Below are 22,652 nucleotides of genomic sequence, written 5' to 3'. Positions count from 1 at the left end.
AAAGAGGTTGGTCATCCTGGCAGTTGAATAAGACAGCTAAAAGAAGTAGGCTGACCAGTAAATGATGACTTGTCTATATTTAAGCTATAAACCACCTACCCACACTTTTCCCCACAGGATAATCGGAAAGACTATAAAGGCCAATAAGCGATGAAAATATCCGAAATACCAACAGGAAGCACATAGACATTTAAGATTGCTTCTGAATGGTGCTAATGACTGCTGACATTTCATGCAGGAGTCAGATTTCTCACATGAACTTTGCTGCACATGAAATACATTTCAGAGGTTTTTCCTTAGATGATCCCAGGTTCTTCCCTGGATGCCCTCAAAGGTGAAGGAGTGATGCTGGTAAGGTCTTTCTGAGAGGTAGCCACCTTTCTTTCCAGGTTTGGAGAAGGAAGAAAACCAGCTCATTAGTCAATGTATATGTGTAGAGGGCACAAAACCCTGTTATTTTCTCAGGTCATTGAAAGTGCGGCTGATTATACAAGCTAGAATCCTGTCTTCTAGGGAAGTTCAAAGTCACAACAGGTGCTTGTCAGAACATGGGACCTTCTTTCTTTCTGTCCTTTCTGTAGGTCTCCGTGCTACCTGATAGTTCACTTCATGTGTTTGTTTTCCATTCTTAAAGCAGATTTTGAGGGTGCACAAAAAGTTGTAGGATGTTTCCCTCTCCCAGTTCTGTTTACAGAATCTGGAGTTGTTTCACAGGTTTTATTTTGCGGCTGTGTGTCTATGATACTACCCAGCCATTTTTATGTGTTTCTGTTTCAAAAAATGGGTTTAATGATCTTATGGTGTTAATTGTTCTGCTGATTTGTTAGCTGTCCAAGGAGTAGCAGTTGTCCCTCTGATTTTTTTTTTTTACAAAAAATACATCTCAGGAGAACATATCCTTAATACCAATGGGTTGTCCATCTATAGAACTATCATGTAATAAAATATACCTTATGTGTTCCCAGGGAAGCGTTCTACCATGCTACCAGGATGCTTCCTCACAGAGACCCACTGGAAGTAGACTTATGTAATGTGATGCCGTCTGGCGAGCCAAGGAGGAACCGTCCTGGCAGTATAATAGGACACTGATTTTTCTAAGTGTGATGAAATGGTGAATCAATCATGGACTGGGGGGAAAGGCAGGATGATGAACATATTGTATTAGGGGATGCTGTATAGTTTTATTTGAACTGTTTTCAATAGTTTTGTTTGTTTTTAAAATTTATTTTAACTGAATTGTTTGAACACTGTAATTCATTTGATTCTATTTTAATATTTACTCTTGCCTGTTTTTTAATCTTGCGAGCAACTTTGTGTACTACTCTGGAAAAAAAGCAGAATAACAACAATGACAAAAATAATGATACTAGTATTAAATCTATTAACTTCATCCTATTTTTTAAAAAGATATTGCATGAGGTGGTAAGTTCTTTTCTGTTAAATAGGAGGATAGGAGGTATTTAGAAATGAAAAACAGCTGATTCTAAATATAGATCCCGAAACTAGTTAAAAATAGTTGGCACCAGAGTAGTGGTGACATTTTGTTTATCTCCCCCTCCACCCCCCGCATATGGCTAAATGCTCAATGGTGCAATCTTACACATGTCTATTCAAAAGTAATCCCATTAATTCCAGTGGAACCTCCCTCCAGATGCTGGCATATAGGATTGCAGCCTAAATTCTCAAGGCTGATTCATATGATAATATTTAGACATTGTGGCTAGGCAAGTCCAAGACATTGCTCTCAAGAGTTGAGATAATATAATCAGTTAAGAGTAACTACAAAAGCTAATAAGAGACAGTTTACATTGTGGTTTGGCTTACTGGTTATATTGAGAAGAAACAAAAGAAAATCAGTATTTTTTATTTATGTTTTTAACAAATCTGAGTGTTGAGAAGCAAGAAAATAGAGGCCTCTTTAAATGTGGAAACTAAAGAAAAAGAAAGCAAAAAACTTAAAAACTGAATTACAGTTAGCTACATCCATACAAGTCATTCTCATAATTATTGAGCATAAGAAGCAAATATCCCTACAGAACGTGTTGTAGAAAATGAGCCATTATTGAACAGTTTTTGCATTCACATATTCTAAGCTTTTCATAGACATAGCCAGTTCAATAGTATCTACATATGATGGACAAGATCTTCTGTTCCCTCCAATTTATAAAGACTTCTGCTATCTTACAAATAAATCCTGCAGTGGTGTCATAACTGTGAGACAGCTGCAAACAGATGGCTTATGAGCATGTCCGTTAAGGTTGCCAAGAAATATTTCTGTGAAACCACAACATAAATACTAAGGTTGGCATTTTAAGGCAGGTGGGGTGAGGGGAGATTCTCCTGCCTTTTAATTTCTGTAACAGACCTAGATCTGCTCCAAATAATTGTTCCAGCTGGCACAAAAAGGATGTGAGTCAAAGAATGACATTTTGGGACATGTCAAAGGTGACAAACTGGGCAAGAGGAAAGAAGTTGGAGAAAAGGGATTTTAAAATCTCAAGTGGGTGAGGGTGGGGAGGACACTTTCACTAAATTTTAATGTATGAAAATGTAGGGAGAAAGAGCCCAGATAGTGACAAGAGATCTTTTAAAAAGCAATAATGTAGAATGAGGTAGACATCATATTTGTGTGTTGATGAGAAACTAATCGGGTCTTGGATCGATAATATTCATAAAATTAATCATATAAGGATCAAAGAAACACAAAGGAAAATAATCTCTAAGTGGTATAGAACCCCCCTCCAATTAGCTCATATAACGAGAAATACCTCGAACAAATGTTGGCACAAATGTGGGGGAATAGGTTCATTCTCCCACATGTGGTGGGACTGCAGAAAAATTCAAATCTTTTATAGTAAAATAAGAAAAGAAATGGAAGAAATAATAGGGAAAGAATTAATATGGGACAAAGCCAGATTTATGTCTCTCAAAATAAAGGTAAGGGACGATAACAATAATTGGACCGAGATTCTAAAATATATGACAGCCGCAATACAAGCCATGATAGCCCGAGGATGGAGGGATGAGACAAAATGGGACGTAGAAACTTGGTGGTCTTATATATCATAATATATAATTAATGATTTCATTAAACAAAGGAAAAGAAAATATACAAATAGCCTAAAAGAACAAGACTGGTTCAGGAAATGGTCAGTCCTAATTGACAAAATAGATGGAGACGAAAGATACACCACCTTGAACCAGGCGTTCCACATGGTTAAAATGATACAATGAAAATATATTGAATTGCTGTTCCTGGGGGGAGGGGGAATGGGGGGAGGGGAGGGGGTGGGTGATACATTACAAAGGATTGTTTAAAATGTCATTTAATCATTAGTTACTTTTGGTATTATATATATTGAAATAAGACATGCATCACAAAAAAAATGTTAATTGTTGGAATGTATCAAATTAAAAAAAAAAGACAATATATTTGTGTGGTGTGAATGGGTTTTCTATTAGATATACCATCAGATTCCAAACCCAACTGTGAAGTTAGATGATTAGTTTTTTTCTTAGTTTCCCCCTTATTTGTACTTCTCTTCCACTTCAATTGAAGGGAAGAGAATATAAACAACACTACTCCATGGCTTATGTAATTTTAGATGCCGAAATTAATGTCTAGGGTAAAAGGAAGCATAGGTACCTTGGAGTCTAGGAACGAACAAACCTCAAAATAATCATGTCTCTGGAGTCCTTGCCATTGGAGCATCATGTGAGGAATAGCTGCGATGTTAGAAGGTTCTACCACATTTCCAAATGGCATACCAGGTAGTGGACTTACCCTATCCTTGGACTGGTTCCAGGAGAGACCACTGGTCCTCTGTAGTACTCAGTATTCCCTCCCTGAGAGATTTAGATTGCTACCACACGGATTTGTATGGATTGGAAGGAAATGGAAAGAAGAAGATGGGACCAAAATCTATGATTTGGTTTGGTTTTTAATGAATTTAGGCAGTGCCTCTTTAGGATGCAGCTCATGCATTTGAATGTTCTTTCATATTTTTAAAAAAGAAAACGTGCTCCACTTAGATAACCAGATCTCAAGGGCTAAGATTCTAGACTTTGTCCTGTCATGTGAATTCTCTCAATACAGCATTATGTGTGAGAGAGAAATAGAGGGAGAGAAAGGCTGAGAGTTGACAATTTTTCATCTATGCTGTTGTCTGCAATTTGGCACAACTTCTATGAACCTTTTGCAATGTCACAGAGACCTAGGCCTAAAGAGACAGGGTTGCTTGAAGACAATTTGCTGCCCGATGTTGAACTGCAAACAGCACCCTTTACCCCTCAAAAGAGGTGCACAGTAACCAAGAATGGTCATGTTATTTTGCCACTGGAAGCTGGAAGCATATTCTCTCTGTCTGACTGCCAGTAAAAATACAAAATAACGAAATTAAAGAATGGACAACTCCATGCTCATACATATCACTCTTAAGCTACTGCCTTGGAGAATTGCCTCACATTTTCTCATGATAGCTATGCTTTTACAAATAAGATAAATGGGATAAGGGGATTTTTTTAAAGGATGAGACTTTATGTTACAGGGTTTGAAAGAAGAGCAAATGACATAAACTGGAAAAGGGAGAGTAGCAAAAAACAGGAGGTACACAGTGGCAAAAATGGATGGAAATAATAGCCATTACAAAACTTGAGATAGAAGGAAGCAACTTTAAATTCAGAGGAGTCTTTTCAGGTTTGGGGGATTGCTATCTGTGGGGGCAGAGCATGCCTTCTGGGAGTGGAACATGCCTTCCTAATAGGACGGCCACATGTTCTTAGAGGAAAAAGTGCTCTCTTTGAAAAGCTATTCAGAAGTAGGTCTAGTTGAAAGATAAAGAACCCCAGGGGGAAGAGTGGTAGCAGCCTTACAGGTACCTATGATTTTCACATTACACTATTTATAGCACTACGATCCCATTTTAATTGCCATAGTTCCATTCTATGCAAACCCAGGATTTGCAGTTTAGAGAGCGGAACTTTTTTCAATTTGGTGCCTCATCAATCTAAAAACCCCAGGATTCCTAGGATTCACCACTGTTGTTAAAATGGAATTATAATGCTATAATTGAGTAATGAGAATTGAGTAGTCGTTACCTTATGTTAGAAGACTGAGCACATTCCCAGGTTGCTCACCCACAGTGTCCTCTGCTGAGATAAAATGCATTGTTTTTCCTATAATCGCTTTTTCCTAAGCACCCTTTATGGAAACATTTGTCCTCTTTTTTTGGCAACACCTAAGTGGTCAGTTTACTTCCAGATTTCTCCATCCAACTAACGTTCATGTTTCTAGAAAGTTCTTGGCTACTTTCTAAGCTGTCTCTCACGACTTCATCATACCTCTAGTGGCAGTGGATTCACTGCGGGGCGTGGGGAATCCAGTGCCCCATGCCCCGCATCACCCGGATCCAAGGGAGGGTGATCACATGGGGGGAAGCATAAGCACATATGGTGTGCACAGCATCCCCCCATAGACTGTATGGCAATACGGGAGCTTTCCCATGTTGCCCTGCCGGTGGTATGCACCGGCTTCGCCCTCCTTCACCCATGGAGCCAGCATCATGTAATGGGAGGTGGTTAGCTCCATGGGTGACCTGGGCTAAAATTGGTGCATGTGATGAGGTTGCAGGTTTCACATCATCTACACTGAACAATATTTTTAGCTTATTTTAAAATAGTAAAGCATTTTTTAAAAAAAAAATTACACAATAACAGCCAGAAGAGCAGTGATCGTTTTTGGATAAACCCAATGTCTAATTGCTCTGCCTTGTTTCTTTTTTCTTCTCAGGAAATCTGTCCCATGTTGCTTTGAGCCTTTGCAGTTTCAACTAGTGAGATGAAAAGCACACCTGGAAACACTTGGCATCAGGCATTTCTTCTTTTGAATAATCAGAAAACCTGGAGATCTTGCTATTGCCATGTTGATTCAACAATACCTTCCACATTGCTTAGGACAACTGACTTTTTGGACAATAAAACTGAAACCCCACTGTGAATATAGATTGGATGATTATGGGATATTTTCAAGTTCTACTCAGGACTCCAGAAAGTTGGAACAGGAGACCTAGGAATAGATTATTAGGACTATTAAGAATGTTTAAAAGTTAAATATTATTTCTTACTTCCATCCAGGCTTCACTTGCTGTGTTTTGCAATGCTAAATACCTGCTGATCCAAACCAGGACATTTTACAGTGGTGTAGAATGTATAGGAAGGAAGGAAAATTTAATTCTGGATAGCACGAGAGACGAAAGGATTTACTTTTTCCTTTTTGCTCTTTTGAAATATCCCTGAAAAATGTGTGGGGAGGGGCACAAGAATTCCTAAACCTTATTTCACATATAGACACTATTTTAATCCTCTCTGACCCTCCAAAGTAATAGACCAGTGGTTCTCAACCTGTGGGTCCCCAGGTGTTTTGGCCTATAACTCCCAGAAATCCCAGTCAGTTTACCAGCTGTTAGGATTTCTGGGAGTTGAAGGCCAAAACATCTGGGAATCCACAGGTTGAGAACAACTGTAACAGACATTACGGGTTGAGGAATCAAATTTCCATTTTTTGCTTGTCCTCCATTTTTGTCTCCTTTTGAAATGACATCCTTTACTACATGGTTCACCTGTCCCTGTTGCTTTCAAACTGTAGACCCAACTGCTAGAGTTGTTGTGTTTGCCCAACTTCCAGTTATTTTATTCTCCAGCAATACACATGCTCACTCAGGACAAAATCCTACCATGTTCAATTGTTATTATTCAGAAGTATGCACAACAATGCAAACTTGGGCCTTTCTCACTTTCTCTTTGGACCGAATGGAAGTATCCCATAGGGTTAGAGGAAATTGAGAAATCCAGAATTTTACCAGCAAAGTGTCTTCCCCAGATAAATGGGCAGGAATAATCAAGTGGGTTACTCTAGGATTTTTGTTTTTTTAAAAATCCTTAAGGCTCTTTTCCATTAGTGTTTTGTAAATCCTCAAACATAGGAAAATGGCAACGTCCAAAGGAAGCTATCTTCTCTCTGTAGAGTGGCACTTGACCTATATACAGGCCATATAAAAATTCAAAATTTTGGACCAATAACCGTTCCTGACTTATACATGCATATATGGGGAATGCTTTTATTTCATAAAAACTTTTCATAAGTGCTGCCTTCAATATCAGAGAGAATGCTGATCTTTTAGGCCTCGACTACACTGCCATATAATCCAATTTCTGAATCCAGATTATCTGCTTTGAACTGGATTACATGGCAGTGTAGACTCGTATAATTCAGTTCAAAGCAGGTAATCTGGATTCAGAAACTGGATTATATGGCAATGTAGACTCATATAATCCAGTTCAAAGCAGGTAATCTTGATTCAGAAACTGGATTATATGGCAGTATAGATCTAGCCTCAGTCAAACATTTAAAAAATATTTTTTAGATTTTTGCAGGAATTGATTTAAAAAAACTACAAATGATATGTGTCTTGCCCCTTTACAGCAGGAATAAAGAAACCTTTTCATTGCAAGGGCCAAATTCCAATTTGAGAATGGCTGTAGGGGCATGAGATAAGGATATCAGACAGAACCAAGGACAGAGTACAATCATGAAATTACATAATCTATAAAACTAATTTGAATTTTCATAATTACACTGTTAGATGATTAGTAAAGTTTAGGAGACCATATGAAGACAGAGTGACAAGAGTAGGCTGCTGGATAAATCTGCATATGTTTGATGACTGGCTGAGAGAGGGAGAGGGTTGAAGTTGCATGAATGATGACTGAGCACGAGAGTTTGTAGGATCAAGATCTTGATGAAGACAGAAATCCTATTTATACATGGATCAGCATCACATCCTATATCTGTGAGCGCCCAATAATAAGATACCGTGTTTCCCCAAAAATAAGACAGTGTCTTATATTAATTTTTGCTCCCAAAGATGCTCTAGGTCTTATTTTTAGGGGATGTCTTATTTTTCCATGAAGAAGAATTCACATTTATTGTTGAACAAAAAAATGAATATTTATTATATAATGTACAGTAGTTGTCACCACAAACCAGCATAACCAGATAAACTGTGAATCCTATCAAGAATTTCTTGTTACTACCATTATTTCCATGTACAACACTCTATGGTACATACATTTACCGATCCTGCATGCTCTGGTGTTCTGTTCGAAGGGCATGCTTCCAAACAAAAACTTTGCTAGGTCTTACTTTTGGGGGAGGCCTTATATTTAGCAATTCAGCAAAACCTCTACTAGGTCTTATTTTCTGGGGATGTCTTATTTTAGGGGAAATAGGGTATACTGAGCAGGAAATTCTGAAGATGACTCTATTGCCATGTTCATTTGAGTGCCGTTATAAACCTCTCATGATCAGAAGTATTACCTTATGTCAGTTCTCAGAGTTGCTTTGTACTCAACAGTTACAAAAGCCTTTTGGCGGGTTCATGACCAAAGCAAAAAAGTCTAATTTACTTGCAGGTATTCAAGGATATTGGGGATGAGGGGCTTACATATATTTTATGTAGCCTTACTCATCTATAATCAAATGTCTGAACAGGCCTAGAGAGCTCAGGGGTCTGAGTGCTGAAGAATGTGATTATGCAAGGAAAAATTATGTAACACATTAAGACTACTTGCTTTATAGTTATTAAAATAATATAAATAAACATATCAAAATGTTTTAAATAAACTTCATGGTTTGTTCAACATAGTCACACCTACTTCCATCTGATCATTGTGTCAGTACTCCAGTTAGAGATTAAACCATAACAAAGAAGAACTTTAACCAGAACTTGAGGAGGGCAGATCTAGCACTTGGTCTTAGGAGCAGCATACCCTTGCCAAAGAGCAAGATGTCTCAAAGGTAAGATTCCATAATAGAATGATCACAATGGGGTCTGATGTAATTCTTACCAATGTGAACATTCTCCTACCACATATACTGATGGAGTCCAGGGGCAGTCCAGATAGGCCCTATACCCCATTAGACCATTCAGGAAGGCCCGGGTCTCATAGGGTATCTAATTAATTTGGGACAAAGCAGGGTTTTCCTGCTTTGTCCTGAATTAATGTGTTTTTACGTAGTTTGGTCACCCAATGTAAAAATGCAGGAAGGCACGAGTTTTAGACGGCTTGGATGCACCCTTACTTCTGAACAAAAGTGTTATAGCATTACACTTCTAAAATAGTTGCAGCCATGATCAATTACACTGAATAGTAGCCCACTTTACCAGATAATTAACAGTCTTGATAAGAATATAATAAATATATTCTTTTTAAATCACTATGGGAGACAGTGACTTCTCAATGATTCATTGAAATCAGCTAAGCATTTAACCTGTGACCCCCAAGATTTATCCTTGGTGCCGTCTATGTTCAGCTGTATTAGAATTCACTTTCACCATCACCTCTTTCTGCTCCAGCAGACCAATTATGGATAGAAAACTTTTGTTCAATACGAAAGCAGAGAGAAAGGGAGCCGTGTACACATCAGGATGCAGAAAATCTCTTTTGCCAATCCTCCTGCTGCATGCAGTTGATACCATGCCATGAATTTTGACAACATTGTATAATTCACTTTTAGCTATCTCAAAAGGTTTTGTGCATTGTCCTGGTGTGCTTTTTCTCCTCTTTGTCAACAAATGAAAGAAATAAACCACAGGAGAAAAATATTTCATTGTACAGATGAAAGAAAGCTTTTCAAATTCCATAAAAAATTTAAGATGTTTATGCAATTTTTAAATACCCGTTATAAGAGTGATGGGGGAAACCTCTGAACAGCTGAACTGATGGTAGGACAAATGACTAGTCAGATTCAAAACTGGTCTAATTTTACCACAGTTTTAATGCTGTTTTTATCATAGTATTTTGGTGCTTGTGATTTAAGTTTTATAGCCTGCCTTGAGTGATATTTTTGGGTAAAAAATCAGTTAATACATCTTTAAAAACAACAAACAAAATGACATCTTTTTCTGGGAGAATGTTTTCCATTTTAACGAGGTGGGGAATTCTCAGAAAACCATCTATCTTTTTGCTTGTCTGAATTCTTTCACATCTGTTTGTAACCATCACTGTTGCTTTGTCTCCATTTCTTTTTCATGTTCTACTCAGTCCCAACCCATTAGGGACCAATGTAATGGACATGACACAATAGCAGATTTTAGATGAAATTGAGACAAACAAATCCACTTGCATTTCCTTCATCTTGAAAGCGGGTGAAGAGGGACCGTGTCCCTGTTGACAAAAAAACCAAGTACAATAGAGTCTCACTTATCCAAGCTAAACGGGCCAACAGAAGCTTGGATAAGTGAATATTTTGGATAATAAGGAGGGATTAAGGAAAAGCCTATTAAACATCAAATTAGGTTATGATTTTACAAATTAAGCACCAAAACATCATGTTATTCAACAAATGTAACAGAAAAGGTAGTTTAATACGCAGTAATGTTATGTTGTAATAACTGTATTTACGAATTTAGCACCAAAATATCATGATATATTGAAAAAACTGACTACAAAAATGGCTTTGATAATCCAGAAGCTTGGATAAGCGAGGCTTGGATAAGTGAGACTCTACTGTACATGGCAAAGGACCCTACACTTTTAATGTGGAACTGAAACAAATTATTTTTAAAAACAAAATGCCCATGCTCAGATATCCTTTGCTACAATGAAGCAGTGTCCACACTTTTCCTTTCTTATCACCGTATCACAGTGTTTACTGCCTTGGTTGCTTTGGTAAAGGGGAGAAATATTTTGGCACTTCTGACACCCATCCAGAGTGATGGACAATAGGAAAATGTATTTGCCAACTTTTGCTGAAACCTCCCTCCTTGACAAATCTTCAAAAGCTTCAGTACTTTTCACAAAACTTTGGTTGAACGAGTCCCTTTTTCATCTCTGTCGTGCTACTTTAGGATCAGAGCATGTACTAAATGCTACCTGCTTGGGAATCCTGGAAGACTCAAGTCCAGAAAAGTGATTTCCACAAGCTCTGCTTAGTTCTAGTAATCCTTCATAAGTTTCCAGGAAAGAAAGAAAAAACGTACCTAATGGATACAAATATGGTGCCTAGTCCTTGGCACACTAAGTTTAAAAAATCAACTGCCATATTTTAAAAATATCTTTGTTGAGAGAGAGAGAGCTTGGCAGGGAAAGTCTGGGTGTGGCCACGAAAAATGCCTACTCTTGCATCTCCATCAAATGTTCCTCTGATCATGGAAGGACAAGGAGAAAGGTTCTCCTAAGCATGGCATTGTGTTAAGAGGCCGACCATCCCTGGGACTATAGGCCAAACAATCCTTTCTTAGGTGAGAATCTTCCTGTAAGTAATTGCTGACTCACTGCCACTGCCATTTCAAGATGGGAGAACAATGAGCATGGAGATTCAAAGTCTTATTTATGTATTGCATAACATGTCATTCTGTCTAGTCAGGGTATATTGCAGCAAAAGGGATTCAGATTCTTAATGCCAGTAACTAAAAAGGCACGTTATGAATCACCAACACCACTTCCTGTTGCATTAGATGTTTTGCAGCTATATTTCATGGATTGAGACAGATTGTTTGTGGGAAACATATTAATATTTCATGACAAGGCTTTTGTTTTTGCAGGAACATAATATTAACACTATATGCCAACCAAACACATGTATTCTGCCAAGTTGAGATTCTACCATTCATTTTTAAAATTAGAAACACTGACTAGTGAGAAATATCTGAGTTATAAGAAAGCAACCCATCAGAAGCTCAGATTTCATTGTCTGCATTCTCTTTCCTGCATCTAATTTGCCAAATGAAATAAAATAATTGACTATACAAGAACACAAAGTCAAAGTCCCCTTGTTGGTATGCATGGATCTTTGAGGAACATTACACACAAAAAATCCATATAAATGTATTACAGTAAATAAAAATAGTATAACATCTTACCTGATTTTATGCAATCAGATGTTTTACAGATACCGTCTGAAAAAAAGATTATATTACATATTTATATTGTCAAGCATTTTCCAAATAGATCAGCATCCTGTGCATCTTGAAATTTTAAGTCTTTCTGATAGCACAGGTAATTTCAGTGAAGACCACCATCAACATACACCTTACAAAGGTCGGGAAGCTTTGTCTGTCTAGTAATCATTTTGGGGAGCAATACATGAAAAGAATTTGTTTGATCTGTTAATCGCAATAAATTATTCAAATTGGGTAGTTCTTCACGATGAGTTTTTGCACACAATGTAAGAAAGTAGATGAACAAAGTATTTCTCATTGCATTCTGGCATAGGCCTGAAAAAAAGTCATGGTGGTTAGTGAGACATACCTTCCTCGAGGGAGGAATTAGCTAATAATCTTTATATCTCTAGCACATTCCCCTAGAATTGGAACATGCCAGAAGCAGGCTGAGAAGATGGAAAATAAATCTTTGTGGTATGGAGATAAAAAAGAAACTGGGAAAATTATTTGGTTCAGTTTGGGGACATATGTTATACAAACAAGAGGGAAAGTGAGCACAGAGCAGGATCTTGCTACCAATAGGGCAGACAAAGTCCCAATAGTTCTGATTATGTAAGATTTAAAGGTGTAGGAAGGTTAAAATAACCAGCTAAGTAGTGGTCTAAGGTTGGATCTACACTGCCATATAATCCAGTTCAAAACAGATAATCTGGGTTTCATATGACAATGTAGAAGGGGTCTAAGAGAATTTTCCTGGCACACCTGCGTAGTCAGTAATGACATGCTAGGGATAGACCTGTTCCCTAGTGTTTTCCAGCAAAAATAGTTCATCCTGGCAAAAAAGCACATGGAAATACTGCTTCTGTTACATAAGATTGTTAAAAATACTCATGTATTAGTCGACCTCATATCAGGGGCAGGTTTGGGGGCCAAAATTATAGATTTTGATATGACCCATGGATAAGTCAACCCAGGTTTTGGGGAACAATTTTTCTACTACAATTTCTATATTTATACATGAATATATACAGTAATAAATCATACTAGTGTTACACTAGCAGAGTGTAACACTATACTCTGGGTATTTGGAACTTCATCCCTCATAATCCCTAACCATCTTAGCCAACAGTCATGAATTCATGATCCCACAGAAAAACTTGTAGATACAAGTTTGGATGAGAAAGTGGATTGGGTTGATAGGGGAATGGATTCCATAGAAATAAAAGAAATCTGTCACTTTCCATTGAGAGATGTGATTGGATATTTTACTCAGGGCCCTAATAGCACCATGATTTCCACTTTAACTGTCATAACTGCATGCTATTTAATCCTGGGAATTGTAGATTGGTGAGGTACTAGAGCTCTCTGGCTAAGAATTCTAAATGCCTCTCACTCAACAATTCCAAGATTCCATAGGACAGAACTATGACAGTTGAGTGGAATCATAGTGCTATAATTCTGTATTTTGAAAAGGCTCTTGGTTTTCATAGACTTGTGACTGGAGAGGGTGGTGCCTAGCATCAGAAATCACCCCAGATATGTATCATCATGTACCCCCCCCCCCCCCAAGGTAAGGAGCCACACTCAAAATTATATCCTTTGGGAATCCGTGCGCACATATCTTTAGAACTATTTCTTCATTTTTCAGATTTGTTTATTCATAAAGGGAGGATTAATCCAAAAACTTCTCTACTGAAGTGGGTCAAGGATGTTTAGGATAAGCAGAGAAAATGTGATTTGTCAAGTGCTGGGAATTTGTGGGTGGGGATTTTGGGATGGCAAGAAATAATGCTGGAGACTATGCTGAACTAATACAACAAATTTACAAAGAAAGGGAAATTGAAAATGTCTTAGGTGAATATCTCTTTTTGGAATGATGTTCTAATGATATAGAGCAGAACATTTCTCCTCACCACTGTGTAACTATGTTAGAGTGATTCATACTCCCAAGAAATGGCGAAGGTGTGGGAATTGGTAAACTATTTTGTTTGAAGAGGAAGAAATCAAACTTATGTTTGTGAGGACTCAAGAAAAAAACATTAAAACCTGAAAGAATTATTGTGCTATTATAAGATTGCCGTATGTCTTTAAAGCTGAGAATTGAACAGAAACTGCAAAATAGGGAAATGTTTCTATAATGGTAAAGAGGAAATTACTAGGTAAAACTGTATCAGTTTCATTACTCTAGTACATTTGAATATTTTAACCTGTTAATTTGCATCATTGAGAGCAAAAATGTTACCTCTAGTGAGAAAAGAGATCTAGAGTAGGAAGAATTTATCTGAGAAATAGAGAAGTTGAGAAACTATCTTCTGTGTGTCCTATTGAATGGGCAAGTACATTTAACTAGCTTTCACAAAAAGGGAAACTTCTAACCTGTCTTGTAACAAGATAACATTAGACCTATTTCAACCAATTTTTTTAAAAAAATTAGTACATGTTGAAAATTTTTTATTTGAATTTCTACATCTGAAATATTCCAAACTCAAAACTGTCCAAATTGGTGGGTGAGATTGTAACACATTTTTGATAGCTCGGTGCACACAAATGTTTTTCATGCCCAAAAAATATGTAAAATATTGTATAAAATAACTTGAGGCTATGCGTGTAAGGTTATGTGTGTAAGTTCCGGCTCTGGAACTCCCTCCCCAGAGAAAACTTGGTTGTTCCAATGTGCCTTTGAATAATTGGTTCAACAATTGTCTTGGCCCTTCTAGCCCTAACCTAATATCTGGTTCTTGCACTTTACTACCAGTCCTGTCCTTGCAGTATATTGCACAAACCCTTGCTCCGCCTGCTCAGTTCTGAACATGCCCACTGTGCTCGGCTATTAGTTGTTGTTGTTGATGGTTGATCTTTTTATGATGTTTTATACACTTTTAATTATTGTCATGCAAAGTATTTTATGGTGTTATATTTTAATTTTGTTTTACTGGGCTTGGTCACCATGTAAGCTGCCCTGAGTCTCTTTGGGGAGATGGGGCAGGATATAAGAATAAAATTATTATTATTATTAACAAATTAATTTTGTATTTAGAAATGGGACCCATTTTTATATATATATATATATATATATATATATATATATATATATATATATATATATATATACACACACACACACACACACACACACACACACGAATATTCCAAAATCTAATGAAATTAATTCCAAACATTTTGGATAATTACCAATTCAACAATTTCATCTTACCACCTCATCACATTGACTTTGGGAAGCATCCTATGATGCCTCCAGGACACTTCCCTGATGGAGCCCGATGGAGCCCATCATACAATGTAAGGTTATTTCCGGTGGGGCTCTGTAAACGAAGTATCCTGGCAGCATGCTATGATGCTCCCCAGAGAACACGGGAGGTTTATTTATTTCATTTCTCACATTTATATCCCACCCTTCTCACCCAAAGGCTTACAACAGTGGCAACAATTAGATGCCTATACAAACCAACATAAAACAGTTAAAACTATTAAAATACATTATGAATTAAAAATATATATTTCAAACATAAAATCAGATCCGTTCTTCCTCATGCTTTGTCCATAGTTCAGTCCGTGTCATCTTCACCATTTATTGATTAAAAGCCTGGGCACACAGCCATGTTTTTAGGGCTTTTCTGAAGCCCAACAGGGTTGGAATTTGATGCATCTCTCTTGGGAAGGTGTTCCACAGACGGGGAGCCACCACCAAGAAGGCCCTGTCCCTTGCTCCCACCTACCGCGCCTCTGAGGCAGGTGGGACCGAGAGCAGGGCCTCTCCAGATGATCTCAGTGATCTTGCTAGCTCATAGGTGGAGATACGTTCAGACAAGTAGACTGGTTTCCCATGTTTTCATTAGATAGAATTAGATGATGGGGAAAGTGGCATAGCAGGTGGTGCAGAGCCCAGGGCAACAGCACGGCAAATCCCTCCTGCTGTTGCCCGGCTTCAGAACCTCAGTGTGATGAATTTCTTAATCATGTGAGAATATAAGATTTCTGTCTTTCTTATGGTTGTATGTAAAAATCTGGTTGGAAAATGCAAAATAAACTGTTCCTAAGTACAGTAGAGTCTCACTTATCCAACACTCGCTTATCCAACGTTCTGGATTATCCAATGCATTTTTGTAGTCAATGTTTTCAGTACATCGTGATATTTTAGTGCTAAATTCGTAAATACAGTAATTACAACATAACATTACTGCATATTGAACTACTTCTTCTGCCAAATTTGTTGTATAACCAGATGTTTTGGTGCTTAATTTGTAAAATCATAACCTGATTTGATGTTTAATAGGCTTTTCCTTAATGCCTCCTTATTATCCAATATATTCACTTATCCAACATTCTGCCGGCCCGTTTATGTTGGATAAGTGAGAGACTACTGCATGTGTATAAAAATGTCACTGAGGCCAGAATTTGTGAAATATTATTAAAAAGTCAGTAGTAATCTCTTCTGAGGAGATCTGGTGTGGTATAGTAATTTGAAAACACATATCTAGGAATTTATTGGTCCCCCAGCATGATTCTACGGTCAAATTTGTACAGCTGACTGTACAGTTCTGGAGACCTGGTTTTTTCAGCCCCTGTTTAACTGTTGAAACATACTGGTGTGTGTGAAATGAGCTGGGGGTGGGTGAGTAGGGAGCAAACAAGTGTGTGGGGCAGGCAAGGAAACAGGTGATTTGGGGGGAAGGAGATTGAACTTGTAACACCCCCGGCTACTGGCTAGATACTGACCCAGCCTCAGAAGAAGGCAATGGTAAAGCCCTCTAAATATATCTTGGCAAGAACATCTTATGATTTATAACAATTCTAGGGTCATTATACGTTGAAAAAACTTGAAAGCATACAACACCAAGAACAAAAGTTGCCTGGAGGTATTGTTAGTGGAAATTACAAAAAATGGCCCCAAAGAGTTGGTGAAATGTTTGGAAAATATCAGTGTTTCCCTTCTCAATTCAAACGGAAGTACTAGTTATGTGTATGTGCAAAATACTAGAACATATTTGGAGAGAATGAGTCCAGTCAATGAGTGTAGAGGATGGGCAAGAAGAAAGGAAAATCCAGAATATACATTTTGGAAACCTTCCTGCATTAATTTTATGGACATCCAGGATGCTGTTGGGCAGCAAGTCTTATCTAGCCAATACTGAAGACTGCTGGGAAATGTGGTCCAGCAACATCTGGATAGCTACAGGATCACCAACCCATTCTTCAGATTATGTGGGGAGTTGTTGGTTGAGGCCGAATTTTAACTGTTAATTCTTAGTAGACACAACTCAATGAGTGAATAGGAACTTGGTGAGTCAACACTTACATAAATCCCACTGATTCAATAGGTCTTTGAAACTAGTCATTATTTTCATCTATATGTACCATGAACTTATTGAAATAAATTAAAATATTGCAAAAAATTTTGTTCAAACCTCCAATAATCTGCTCCCAAAAGATAATACAAACTACAGGGAAGTATAAATAATTTGTTGCTTTTAACATCCTTGTTACGAGTGGCTTTGTAATAGCATATCTTAAGGAAGTCAGTTTCAAACATCTGACAGTCAGAAGGTCCAACACATACTGTCATTATAACTTGAAAGACAAGTTAATTAAAAGCATGTCCTTCCAAAGGAAATGTGGATCGCTTTCTAGTTTATTAGCTAAAATTTCCACAATAGTTGTGGCTAACAAGTTAGAAGGCTCCAAAATATTTTACGAAAGTATAGTGACCAGTCCCCTTTTAGTGCAATGATATTTTGTGCTAGCATTTCCAACTCTCTCTTTGAGTTACTGAATGAATTTTTCCCATGGAATTTATAGTTTAATGAGCATCTACTTACCGTCATAGGTAGCATACAGAACGATCATTGTGATAGCCACAATTGCAAGGAGAATCACTACAACAGTTAGCCCTATTTCCAGAGCGCTCCATCGCTGTTTTTTCTTTTGTTTTGGAGAGTTCATTTCAGTTATATCCATCTGACTTTCTGACTTGCCCATAACCTAGAGTCTGGAAAGAAAAAAAAGGAAATAAAGCACAGTTAAAAAAAATAAGTCTGCAAGACTGGAAATTCTCACATTCCTCCTACCTAGCTGAGGCACTGTTTCCAATTGAAGAAGAGGAAATATTAGCGGTTACAGCACAAAACTTAGTCACAACAGTAAATTCACATAGCATTTTGCCACTTACAATCCACTGGAAAATGTTGTTCTGGGCACAAAGCTGCTAAAAAGGAAGGAAAACATAGTAATAATGTTGGTTTTATTGCTAGCATATCTATTTTAATTGCACTCCTGTGGTACCAGAGTTCACAAGTGAGTGAAATTCAGCTGTTACTGTTTGAATAAAAATTAACTTAACCTTTCAGTCTTTGATCATTTGCCAATAGTCAAATGCACTTGGTTTTGGAGTTGTTGATTTATTAAAATTTGGCCTCTGTGGCATTTTCTGAATCAGTCTAACTATTAGCGACTAAAGTCTTGTATTTATGGTTTCAGTACAACCTCGAGTCTTCTATGTGTCCCTCTGAGCTTTTTGGGTTTGTTTTGTTTTAATTTGACCCCAGATTTACAAATCAAAGCACTGCCAGGATCTGCTAAAGAAATACATTGTGAATTTACATAGCCCACAGATCTGACTCAGCATAAAAGGTTCAACTGTATTTACAAGAGATTTGTTATCCCTTTAAATCCCATGCCCCTCTCCTATGGAAGCTTGGGATTTGTAGTATATTGTGGAATGTAGTATTCTCTGGTAGACAGACAGCTCTGGTGCTATAATTCAGAGAATTCAAGATCTAGAACTTCTTTTATTTCATTCTCACATAGAAGAACAAAAAATATTAGCAATTTTCTCCTCATTCTACAATAATATGAAGGTTAGTATGTATTTTCCAAGCACTGCTTGTATTCTGGGACTTATAGGGAAAAATCATTTACAGAAACACACAAAAAGTAATTTGAATATGTGTAAAAAAGTGAGGTGGCTGGGAGGATGTGATCTTTTACTGTTTAGGGCTTTCTCAATAAATGAAAGAGAGGTAGGAGTTAGTGAGTGAATGTTTTGATGGGAAAGACGAAATATAGATAAATCCTGTCACTTCTGGCAAGACCTGAGATTGCATGTTTTTGTTTTGCTTTGGTACATGTGATACAGTGGTTGGTTAGGGTATTGTACTGGTGTTTAGGATCTAGTATCTCCTGAGTAAAGATGCTCATTGGATGGCATCAGGCCAGTTAATCACTTTCACCATGACCTACCTACCTCATAGTGCTGTTATAAGGTTAAAAAAATGGATAGATCTGTCTACATTGCCTTGAGTTCAATGGAAGAAAGGCAAAGTATAAATGGAATAGAGAAATAAAATCACGTAATTCTCAGCCAAACTAAGGAACAGAGCAAGATGAAAGGGTAAGACAGGCCTTTTTTTTTTTTTTGGCAGCAACGAATCTCTGTTTATGAGGGCTGATTCTATACATGTGGTAATACTGTGGGAAAGCATGGTGAGACCAGCGCCGGTCCAACAATGAGGTGAATTAAGCGGTCGCTTCGGGTGCAAAACATATGGGGGCGCAGTCGAGAATCAAAATTCAACAGAATCAAAATTCTGTTGATTTCTTGTAAAACATGATGTTTTGGTGCTTAATTTGTAAAATCTTAATGTAATTTGATGTTTAATAGGCTTTTCCTTAATCCCTCCTTATTATCCAACATTTTTGCTTATCAAACGCTTTTATTTTTCAGTGATTGGGTTTTTTTTGGGGGGGGCACCAAAATTCTGTTTGCCTACACTTGAAAAATACCTAGGGCCAGCTCTGGGTGAGACACTTTGCCCACTTCCAAGCTTGACATTATAAGAAACTGAGCATATTTAAAGGAAGATGAACAAGACAGTGAGGAATAGCCTCATAACCAGTGAAAGACATGGATAGGTTTTGCCTGAAGAATAAAAGATTCAGAGGAAACACATGACTTTTGAATACTTTTTCTCTGCTGCTCCAGAGGGCAACATTAGACTTGGGAAAAACTGCAGGGAAGTTGTTTTCAGTTAAACATGAGAAGACATTCCTAGTGGTAAGAGTTGTTCTTCAACTGTGGTTGCATCTACACCAGGCGTGGGCAAACTTGGGCCCTCCAGTTGTTGTGGACTTCAACTCTCACTATTCCTAACAGCCGGTAGGCTGTTAGGAATGGTGGGAGTTGAAGTCCAAAACACCTGGAGGACCCAAGTTTGCCCATGCCTGATTTACACTGTAGAATTAATGCAATTTGACACTACTTTAAATGCCATGGCCCAATGCTATAGAATTATAGGATGTAATTGTTTGGTGATGCACAAGCATTTTATGGCAAAGAATGGCAAATTACAACTCCTGCGATTCAATAACATTGAGCCATGTTAGTTAAATAGGCATCAAACTGCATTAGCCAAATTCCACAAGGGGCTACTGGGCTCTCCTTCACTGGAGTCATTTGAACAAAGGCTGGACAACCACTTGTCCAAATGCTTTAGTTGTGTCCTGCACTAAGGAACTCCCATTGAATGGGGGGTTTAGCTTAAATTACATCCCAAACCTTTCAATTCTATGGTGCTTTATTTTTATAAGGTTCTACACTGCTTGGTTCCTAGCCTAGAACCACTTTAACTGTCAAAGCTCAATGCTATGGAATCATGGGACTTGTAGTTTTATGAAGTCTTCATCCTTCCCATCAAAGAGTACCAGGGCCTCACCAAACTACAGCTCCCAAGATTCCATAGCATTTTATTTATGTACTGTATTTTTACCCTGCTCTATCTCAACCCCAAAGGGGACTCAGAGCGGCTTCCAAATTGGTAATAATTCAATGCCGCATTGAGACATAGTAGTGGTGTCAAACTGCATTAATTCTACAGCACAAATGCACCCATAGACTCCAGTTACAAGAGTATACACAGGAAGGCCCTTGGAAAATCTTTATATGTTTTCAGTTATGTAAACATATAAACATGTAGTGCTAGTGTAGTGAGTCTGTGTAGTTAATTTTGCTCAGGTTCTAGATATTTCTATACATTTGGACATTTGGATTTCCAGATTTTCTTAACAGTAAAGTCTGCTTATGCATTCTCCTGGGACACTTTCGCATCATCATAATACTGAAAAGCACACATATAAGCAGGAAACAAAAAGGTGACAAGCTTCACATGCTAAGGCATTTGAAAGGAATAAAGAATTGGATATCTATTATCACATGGAGCTTGTCTCCATTTCATTTCACAGTTTAACACTAGAAATCTATAGCTGCATGTATGTGTGCCTTGAAGTCGCAATCCCATGAATTTCATAGGTTTTTTTTAATGCAATGAAGACTCAGAAGTGGTTTTGCCAGTTCCTTCATCTGAAATACAGCCTACGGCACTCTGTGTTCATTGATGGTGTCCTATTAAAGCTGTAACCAGAACTGTCCATGCTTATCTTTCAGGATCAGATGGGATCTGGTGCCTTTTAAAGTATTTAGTCCCTTATAGCAGTATGATTCAATTTTATGGTAAGTGTTGTGGCTAAATCCTATGAAAGCCTGGCATTTGTAGTCTGATGAGATACTAGAAATCTCTGGCTAAGAAACCCAAAAGTCTCTCCCTAAACTGGAAATTGTAGGATTCAATAGGAAAGAACCATGATGGGATTTTGGTACTACAATTCTGTAATGTGAAAGGGATCCCGGACATAGTATAGTTAAAACTGGGGACAGATAAATGGGTGGCATATAACTACAGTCCTGCCCCGATGTGAGTTATTCCTACTCACATTCGTTGGAACATGATATGATTATCATGAGCAGGAATCTTGACAAAATTGGATCCCCATGCATGGGACTTAGGCACCCACTATTCTAGACATGCAAAGGTGAAACTGACTTCCGCATGTCTGGGAATGATAGAGGAAAATATATGATTTGCACATAGTGATATGCATATTCTGAGGACTTAGTTCTCCGGTCATTGGGAAACTAGAGACAAGTTATGTACTTGTGTAATGAGAAGTACAATACTCTTGCTTCCATTGACCTAGTCAGTGAGTTAACTCCAGGATCTTCCTACCGAGGAATGAATGTGTCCACTCCTAAAAGGTGGATTTATCTGATTTTGGAGATTCTCTTCTCATTTCCCATCACAATTCATTTTATTTACCTATCACTAATGGGATCTCGGAGTTGATAAAAATTCACACAGTTGAAAGCAAGAATGAAAAAATGAACTTCACCTTGAGGATCACTAGGAAAGGGACAGAAGATAAACTGCTAACATTTGAGCACTTTTATATGTGCCACCATAGCTAGGTCTCTGTAGACTTGTGGATACTGTATCAGAATCAAATACTGTAGTACTGGAAAAAATGTAGGAGAGTGCCAACAAAAAAACACTGCAACACTCTGACAAAGAAGGAAGTTTAAAATATCCAAGCATAATTCAAATGACTAGAGATGGAATTTCCCTGACTCATTTTGACAATATCCTTCCAGTACCACACAATCACCTCCACCCTGCTCCTTGGAGAAGTGCCTATGGAGAACAGGGGGGCAGGGGAATAAATCTAAGGTTTTAACATAAGGGATTGGGCAGCAGTATGTCTATCCACAAGTAAAACAGCAGCATAGAGGAGAGTGCATGTTCTTTTCAATGTGCATCTTATTATGTGTGGTTGTTGCTTCAATTACATTTGTTGAAGATATGC

The 22,652-nt window shown here is 37.7% G+C and overlaps 1 protein-coding gene across 5 annotated transcripts in view; it reads right to left on the bottom strand.

Annotated features, from left to right (window-relative positions):
- Positions 1-22,652, bottom strand: part of mme (membrane metalloendopeptidase) — an 85,678-nt gene that overhangs the window by 46,637 nt on the left and 16,389 nt on the right. For 3 of the 5 annotated variants that reach the window (XM_008106135.3, XM_008106134.3, XM_008106136.3), the window contains exons 2-3: positions 17,780-17,949; positions 11,922-11,957 (exon numbers count right to left, since the gene is read on the bottom strand). In XM_008106135.3, the coding sequence (XP_008104342.1) occupies positions 11,922-11,957; positions 17,780-17,939 (196 nt within the window). In that variant the 5' untranslated portion in view covers positions 17,940-17,949. Of the gene's footprint in view, positions 1-8,712; positions 8,859-11,921; positions 11,958-17,779; positions 17,950-18,129; positions 18,280-22,652 lie in introns of those variants that run through there. The other 2 variants (XM_003218176.4, XM_062976685.1) reach the window with 2 other exon arrangements.

The sequence above is a fragment of the Anolis carolinensis genome, chromosome 3 (assembly GCF_035594765.1).
Source record: "Anolis carolinensis isolate JA03-04 chromosome 3, rAnoCar3.1.pri, whole genome shotgun sequence".
Taxonomy (NCBI): Eukaryota; Metazoa; Chordata; class Lepidosauria; order Squamata; family Dactyloidae; genus Anolis; species Anolis carolinensis.
This window is presented reverse-complemented; position numbering and strand designations above follow the sequence as displayed.